At 35.5% G+C, this 8,607-nt stretch overlaps 1 protein-coding gene across 2 annotated transcripts; it reads left to right on the forward strand.

Annotated features, from left to right (window-relative positions):
* Positions 1–1,981: 1,981 nt before the first annotated feature.
* On the forward strand, positions 1,982–5,418 carry LOC128233402 (uncharacterized). Of its 2 annotated transcripts, XM_052947074.1 has the most exons (3): positions 1,982–2,199; positions 3,849–4,070; positions 4,910–5,418. In XM_052947074.1, the coding sequence occupies exons 2-3, from the start codon at positions 3,870–3,872 to the stop codon at positions 5,129–5,131; spliced, it is 423 nt and encodes a 140-aa protein (XP_052803034.1). In that variant the 5' UTR covers positions 1,982–2,199; positions 3,849–3,869; the 3' UTR covers positions 5,132–5,418. The 2 variants fall into 2 exon arrangements, with proteins under 2 accessions (XP_052803034.1, XP_052803027.1); XM_052947067.1 differs by lacking the exon at positions 1,982–2,199 and having other exon boundaries at positions 3,394–4,070.
* The last annotated feature ends 3,189 nt before the right edge of the window (positions 5,419–8,607 follow it).

The following is an 8,607-nucleotide window of genomic DNA, read 5'->3' on the forward strand; positions in this document are numbered from 1 at the left end:
AACAATTGAAGCTGTACTTGAAAGTTGAAGAATCGCGAGCAACCGCATGCGAGTTTTCAAATTTATAACATAAAAACTTTTATATCCCAGTTTTTTTTTCTAATTAGTGTGGATGTAAAAATTCAGAATGCAAGAGTAGCATAAACTAACAACACCTTCCTGGAGGTATAAACTATCGCACACACACATTGAGCTTCAATGAGCAGACAGATGAACACTATACAAATTAGGAAAGTTTTTTTATCTCATATATTTCACTTTGATATGCTGCTTTTATTTACACGTAAAACTAGTGGTGGGCCGGTCGTATACGGCACGTGCATTTACCAAATAAATACTATCGTTTGCTCCAGTCCTAGTCTCATGATTTGGCCGCAGCTTTTAGCTACGTTTGGAAACGCGACAACAACGTGAGAAAACCGTAGAACGACGTGGCTAAACGTGATTAAAAGTGACAAAACGTGAACTGGAAGTTTTAATGTTTGACATGTTCAAATATCGCTTGCGAATTCCCACAACGTACAACAACGTGGCGAGAACGTAGCATAACGTAAACCTAGCGCGTCCCGCCGATTGATAAGTTCTCTTTTTTGTTTTCGAAATGTTATTCTGCGCTATGCTACCTTCTACCCTCCGGCCTCCTGCCGCCTAATGACACGCTGTGTCACGCTATGATAGGTTCTTTCACGTAGTACTACGTTATGATCTGCCTTATGCTACGGTGTTCTACTGTTCTACGTTGTTTGTTGTTGGGCTACGTTTCTGCTATGATGTGGTACGTTTTGATGCGGCTGCGGTACGCTATAAATGGTACGCTCTGCTGTCAGAGACCCCCTGTATACTACATGTACTCAGTCTAGGACCTCAAATCATTTGTGTTCTTGCTAAGTGCTTATTGTGATATAAATTACTAGACGTAATCATCGTCAACCTCGATTATAATACTTTATAAACTTTCGGATCGTCTTGATTGTTCAATTGAAATAACTTTAATCATGAATGCGTGCAATATTACGAATATGCAGATATATTGTTTTATTTAGGTACGTTTTCATATGTATGTATGCACATTTCTAATTCTATATTTATAATTTCGATGAAATTGGGTGGTGCGGAAATGAAGAGAACAGGGTCAAGGTCAATGCCCCTCGCAAGGGGAACGTGAAGCGTCAACATGTATTTACCTCAGAACCATATCAAGGTCATCTTTACATATCCGCCGACGGGAAAATTCTACCGCCATGCATTATGTATACAGGACAGTTTTCCTCATTATCTTACATATAAGGGCGGTTTCCGGTAGTGTATTTTATCATTTGAAGTACAATGTAGCAAACGTCAAATGAAATATTTACAGTTTACTGTTAAGTTTGTTTATTACGTGTTACTTTTTTTTCCACAGCCAGTGCAATTGTATTGAGATATTGTATAAGTGCCGCTATCTGCTATTCTTATTACAGTTACGTTTGTATTTCTTTAGTAAAATGCAAACATAATGGACGCAATGTTATGCGTCTCTCGAGGGAATGGCTCCTTGCGACCAGCATCACTGCCTAAATGAACATGGACATATTATGCCAATGGTTCGAGCGTTGTTTTTTTGAGTTGCCTTTAGGCAAACTCTCTGGAGTCATGTTTGATACCATATTTCAGAGTTACACTATTTTTCGCGGACCCCTTGATTCAGGTAGAATGCCGCGCTGAAAGAAGTTCCATATCTATCATGTTTTCCACATGCATAGTTCAATTATTATGTGTGATGTGTCTTAATAAATCATTTATTGTGCGAGTCTGAAACTCGATTATTTGCATTTTGGTCAAATGAAGGTATTAAAAATGATTTATCCTGTCTCGTAGTAATTTATGCTTTTACATATTGTCAGAGGGGTGAGCGCAAGACTGTGTTAAGTGTAAAGCAATAAAGAATGCACTTAGCACAGTCTTGCGCTCACCCCTCTGTCAAATTGTGCAGTACCGGGTAATAAAAGTAGTCCATTGAATGTGAAGTGTCGGGCGTGCTATTTTGTTATTTCATTAAAATAAACGTATGGAAATTAAAAAAAATTAACGTCGAGAAACGTTTGTTATCATAAGTGATTTATATACAATTCATTTTGAATGTTCGACTAAAATATCGCGGAGGAATCGTCGCCAGCTTCAATCCGGGCTAACTCTTCTACAAACCACAAACTATATCTGGTAAGTAGCCAACTATAACAAATTGTTTTTCCTTCAATTTCTTATTGTATGTGTTGAGTATTTTACAATCATAGCAGTGCATTGTTATTTTTGTCTTGTGACATATCTGCACAATTTACAAAGCGTCCGAAGTCAGTCATTTTTCAAAAACTCTGGGCATCGTTCAACAACACCGGAGCCTGCCATTTTGTAAAATCTCGGCCCTCGTTCAACAACAACGAATCGACAATCAGCAGTTCCGTTTGCATGCACTTGAATATATTGTCATTCACTTGAGTTTTCTTTTTATCGTAGGTTATTTATGTTTGATGTTCTCTGTGCATTTTTAAACAAACCATTTTTGCACAAATTACGTGAATTCGACTTCGGAAAAACGATCCGTCTTCGTTCATTTTAGCATGCATGGAATAATTTCGTAACCAAGCCTTATGTTTATCTCGGGTTATATATGTATGTTGTATTCCGTGCATTTCTACTTAACGTTACTCGAGTGCGCATGCTAAATTTAGGTATCATTTTACTGCGCTATTCGCCCCCACCACCATTATCAAACACGTACATTTGGGATTTTTTTATTGATGTTCACACTCACAGACATGTATTGAATTGACATATTAAAGACTGGTTAAAAATCAATTAACATTTTGTTTACATCAAGAGTTTGATAATCAATAGTTTGAGGTGTTTGGAATATTGGATACATTGTTAAAATATTGTAAAGCAAGTATTTGAGAAGCACTTGTGACTTTTTTCATCAAGTGTTTACATCACACGTGTTTGAATATTGGAAACGAGATTTTAATTGTTAAGTGTGTTTGATCAATAGTTTGATTTTAACTTTTTCATTTTTATTGGTCGAGCTTCTTTGATTCTAAGTCCTTTGGACTGTATTGAGCACAAAGTGTATTCTAAGTGTTTTCTCAAAGTGTATATATATAAAAGTGAACACTTGATTGCGTAATTGTTATACAAAGTATACCATCACCCATACATAGAGCTTATTGGATAGAGTGTAACAGGATTCGCCCTATGTGTCTGTCTAGCCGTACACATGTTCGTGTCTGATCCATATCTCCCGTCATGAATAAATGATTTTTTAAATTTTACAGAAATGTTAACCACATCCAAGATTATGTGTTGCAGGTCAAAGTTCAATGTCACAAAGCTTAATTGTCATATATTCTACTAATGCAGCTAGTGACTTCATATTTGGCATGTAGGTGTACCTGATGGAGCCACCAATTTTCAGTGGTAACATTTGAAGGTCAAGGTCATCCTTCAATGTCAAAGGTCAACTTTTGAATTATTGCAGATACAGAATTGATACTTGACATGCATGTGTATCTCATTAAGTTGCAAATATTCATTTGTAACATAACACAGTCAAGGTCATCCTTCAAGGTCAGATGTCAAATTTATTTGTGACAAGACCCTTTGGGCGCATTGGTGTTTCAACTACACACTTTTATTTACCATCGCAAGGGTTACAATTTGACAGGGTAATAACTAACGTTTTTTTTTGTGTGCAAATTTAATGCCCCTTTACAGGCAGACAAATGTTGGCATACATAAAAGATGATGATTGAAAATAAGCAATCAAAAACTTCTTTATGCCACATCAAAGATGTCGATGTTATTTCTCCTTGCAGGACAGCGTTGCCACTACAGTAATGGTGAATGACAAAGAGGTGAATGTGCGGACCATTACGGTGGAGGACCGTACTGGGAAGGTGAAAGTCAGCCTGTGGCGCAACATTGCAGCAGAGCCTGTGGTGTTGGGGGATGTTGTTGCCATCACCAATATTGTTGTCAACAGCAAGAGATATAACAATGAGGAATCCCTGTCGTCAACACAATTTACAAAGATAGAGGTAAATGCTATATCTTGGAACATACAAACATACATGTACTCGAGCAAAAGTTCCTTTCCAAATCCTCTGATCTACCTAAACTATTTGCAATGAACAGACTTGAATTTTAGCATGAAGGTGCATCTCAATGACCCACACATTTTGAGGGTCCACTTGTCAAGGTCACATTCAAGATGTAAAATTGCCATTAACTTTTCATCCATTTGACAAACTTCATATTTAACATGATATTGCATCTCAGGAAGCCGCTCATTTTTTTTAGCGGCCATGTTAAGGTAAAGATGTCCCATCAACATCAAGCGTTTCATTTATGAAATGTTTATACTACCCCTGGCAATTACGCATGCAAACTATTTCGATAGTGTATTTGTCCCATACTCTAACTTAAAAACTACTTGAAAGAATTAAAGGAATTGAAGGAATTTGATTGAAACTTGCAACTTAGATAGATAGCAATGTGAAGTTGTGCACTTTGCAAGGGTTATAACGCTTGGTCAATTTGTTGCAGAGTTATCTCCCCTTGTTCCATAGTTTTATAGTGTAAACTTTGTCCAGAGCATACTATGACAACTACTAGATTATATTTGATAAAGTTTTAAACAATGGTAGAGCTCAATTAGAGGAAGTACAGTTTACAAATACCATAACCCATGTTTGCTTAATGACAGAGTTATTTCCCTTTGTTACTTTTTCTTGTCCAGTGCATAACTTGAAAACTACCGGATGGAATTTCATATACTGCATACAATGGTAGAGCTCAATGAAAGGAAGTGCAGTGTACAAGAACCATAACCCCTTTATGCTTAATAACGGAGTTATTCCCTACTTTATTTATATAGGTTACTGACATGCCAAACACCGAGATGACGGCCACCATTCTAGGACTTGACCTGGGTGATGTGGAATCCCAGTTACTCACAGAACAGGATGGAATCTTCAATGTATCAAACGAAGTGCTAGTTGCAGCCTTTCAGTGTCAGTTGGAAGACATTACAGCCAAACTACCAAAAACACTGAATTTCATAGCCAAAGGACAGTCTGTGGTCACCTTTAATGAGTGAAAAATCATGTTCAAAGTTTATAGTTTAGAGATGTTTACTTTTCATACACTGGAGCATGACAGTCTGTGGTCACCTTTAATGAGTGAAAAATCATGTTCATAGTTTATAGTTTAGAGATGTTTACTTTTCATACACTGGAGCATTCATAGTGTTGCCTGTTATATCATTCCATCACCAAGAATTACCAAACTTGCTAGCTCTTGACCTGGGTGGTGTGGAATCAAGCTTAGTCACAGAACAGGATGGAATCTTCACTAAATCGAACGAGGATCTAGTTATCACCTAGGATTACCAAAACTTAGTGTGAGGATGCATATATTGAATGCAGCGTTCCACTTTCATCAGTTTCATGTCCTTCTGACGTTGACCTTTACATTTGATCTTCATTATTTAGAGTAATATTCTTGATGAAAATTCACTTTAAAACACACAAAAATCTATCTTTGTCTGTTAGAGGACATTACCTATCTGTCATTGATGTGACAGATTGATGCATTATTTGATGTGAAAGTGGCGTATTTTACCTATTATAAAAGTCATTTGAATTCAATTTGAGAATTTTATTTCTCATAGTTCCTGCCCACAACTGTCAATCATTATGTGAACCACCAGCCGCGTTTCACAATTTTACTTTAAAGGTACCAGTATGAAACAAGAGCAGCAATGTGCCAATCAACCTCTTGTGTACTTTTTAATTGGCCAATTGTAAAGCACGCAACGGTTCGTAAACTAATTTACAATCTGGGGTGGGAATCATGAGGCATTAAAATCCTCACACTTTATTCATTTTGGTGTAATTAGGGACCCCCACACATCAATGTGGGAGCCCTATAGTAATCACCCTGTTTGTCTGTCCGTCCATTCGTTTTTTGTTTTTCTTCCATAACTTCAGTATTTCTTAACACATTATCCCCTATGCTATATTTAGATTCCGACGTCATTTTTATATTTTTAGCTAACCAAAAATAATCTTGAAGGCTTGAAGTATCGGTTTATCTCAATGGTTTTAAAGGCATTATGGGATATAGAGCATTTGCTCCTAAGGAGCAAATGCTCTATTTCTCACAATTTCTTCAAACATCAGCCACAATAATTGTGCAATAATGTGTCTCTAGGAGATAATGAGTTAATGGAATTTGATAAAACTTCATACAATAGTAAAGCTCAATGGGAAGAAATGCAGTGTACAAGAACCATAGCTCTAATTTACCTAATTATGGAGTTATTGACCTTTGTTACTTTGTCTTGTCCGGAACATAACTTGAAAACTAGTGTATGGAATTTTATAAAACATCATACAATGGTAAAGTTCAATGATAGGAAGTGCAGTAATTTGCTTAATTACAGAGTTATTGCCCTTTGTTACTTTTTCTTGTCCAGAGCAAAACTTGGAAACTACTGGATGGAATTTCATAATACTTCATACAATGTTAAAACTCAATGAGATGAAGTGCAGTGTACAAGAACCATAACTCTTAATTTGCTAATTATGGAGCTATTGTCCTTTGGTACTTTTACTTGTCTGGAGCATAACTTGAAAACTACTGGATGGAATTTCATATTTACTTCATACAATGGTAGAGCTCCCTTGGTCAGAGTTCTAGTTCAATTACATATTGTAGGAAAAAATCTACCTCTTTTACTAAAAATGATTTCATCTATAACGTTTTTGGTCATTACTTTTACCAGACGATATAGGTTTTTTTTCGTGTTTGAAAGATTGAATATTCATCAGCAGAATTACTTTTAAATCTTTGTCAGCGCATATCTCCTATACTATATGGCCTACGATCACCAAACTTGGCTTGTGGTTGCATTTTTGGATTGTGAAGTGTCATGTATCACTATCATTCTGACCTTGACGTTCACATTCTACCTTGATTTTCACACACCAATTGAGTGGAGGCGTCCATGTACCATATATGCATGTCTACTAGTAGTTAAGTTTTAAATATACTTTAGTTAAATACAAGGAGTACAGGAATACTCGCATTTTATTATACCAGGCTTTAAAAATTGAATTTGCTTTTGCCAAATTCCAGCTACAGCTGTCTGCATTCTTTTTACATGCTCTTGGTGACACCTTCCCTAATTGACCACTACCTATCTAAGACAGGTAGTTGTATTAAAGAGTTGTTTTGCTGAATACACTCAACAAAACTCCTAATCGGTCACCTAGGTAATCTTCTAATATTCCCTTCCCTGTACAATAAGCTTAATTACAAATTAGATTTATGAAAAGACCATTATCTCGTACACATGCTGTGAAAACTTGGTTCACGTACTACGCTTCATCAAAAAGATACAGTGTCTCAAATGACAACACTATCAATAATAAAAGTCACAAAATCTAACATAGCGTATAAAGGAAGAAAAATAAAAATACCACCCTTTGTCACTTTAAAATGATATTACATGACATGTGAGACTGATACACAGTCACCAATGGCTTAATAAGTTAAAAAAAAATGTTCAACTTTAACATTACCTTCTATGTGAAACAGAGACTGTGTCAAAAGATTTTAAAAATACAAAATCAATGAAAAATGTGATTCCCTATGGAATTTGCATTGTAATTTCTTTTCCTTGTGACTTTTGGATTAGGAGTAATCACATATGAACTGTGTTTTCTCTGCCGTTTAAGCTTCGATTTAGTTGAAATTTTCTAAGAATATTGCCACGAGATGGGAAAAATAGAATACTGAACTGTATATTGTTGACACTTTATGCATTTTTCAGGAAAGTTACTTTACTAAGTGACCGATTAGGAGTTTTGCCAAGTTTACATCAGCTGAGACAATTACTAATTTTTCAGACAGGACAGAAATATAGTTTTAAAAAAAAAATCCAGTTTAAGAAGTGATCGGTTAGAACTTTGACTGAGTGTATGTCATTTCACATATCTTACAAACTATTGATATGTCATTTGCTTATTATGTTGCCTATGATTTCTTTCTATGTTATGACTAAACTTTTACTATACTGTACATATCGTTGTCTGTTTATCTTTGTTTCATTCAACTTAGATATTTTTTCAAGCCAATTTTTTTTTTGCTAACCTTAAATTAATATAACAGGAATACAACTGCTTTCATAGTACATCATTTACCCATTACCCGATATGCTATATTTGGATGATGACATTATTTTCTACACTTGGTTATAAATTTTTGAAATGCTTTGCAAAAGAAAAATTGAATTTCTAACAGTTTTGAAAACCTTTTTAAAAAAGTGAGTATTTGCTCCTTAAGAAGAACATGCTCCATTTTTAACATTTCTCGGATGCATCAAAATGTGTCTTATCAGATAATGGGTTAATAGTGTCGCGGGTTAGTGTTAGTACACATAATTAATGGCAACATATCAAAGCCAAGATCATCCTTCAAAGTCAAAGGTCAAATTTAAGGTTAATCAAGATGTTAATAGGCCATATTGCATACAGGCAGCAAATTGTTTTACAAACAGTGTTTTATGTG

Source organism: Mya arenaria, chromosome 1, assembly GCF_026914265.1.
Source record: "Mya arenaria isolate MELC-2E11 chromosome 1, ASM2691426v1".
NCBI lineage: Eukaryota > Metazoa > Mollusca > Bivalvia > Myida > Myidae > Mya > Mya arenaria.

What these genes read in the sequence shown, in the direction of transcription:
- LOC128233402 (XM_052947067.1), top strand. Translation starts at nt 3,810, where the DNA reads ATGCCACATCAAAGATGTCGATGTTATTTCTCCTTGCAGGACAGCGTT. An exon ending in CACAATTTACAAAGATAGAG is followed by an intron (nt 4,071 to 4,909) that starts GTAAATGCTATA and finishes TTATTTATATAG; the next exon opens with GTTACTGACATGCCAAACAC.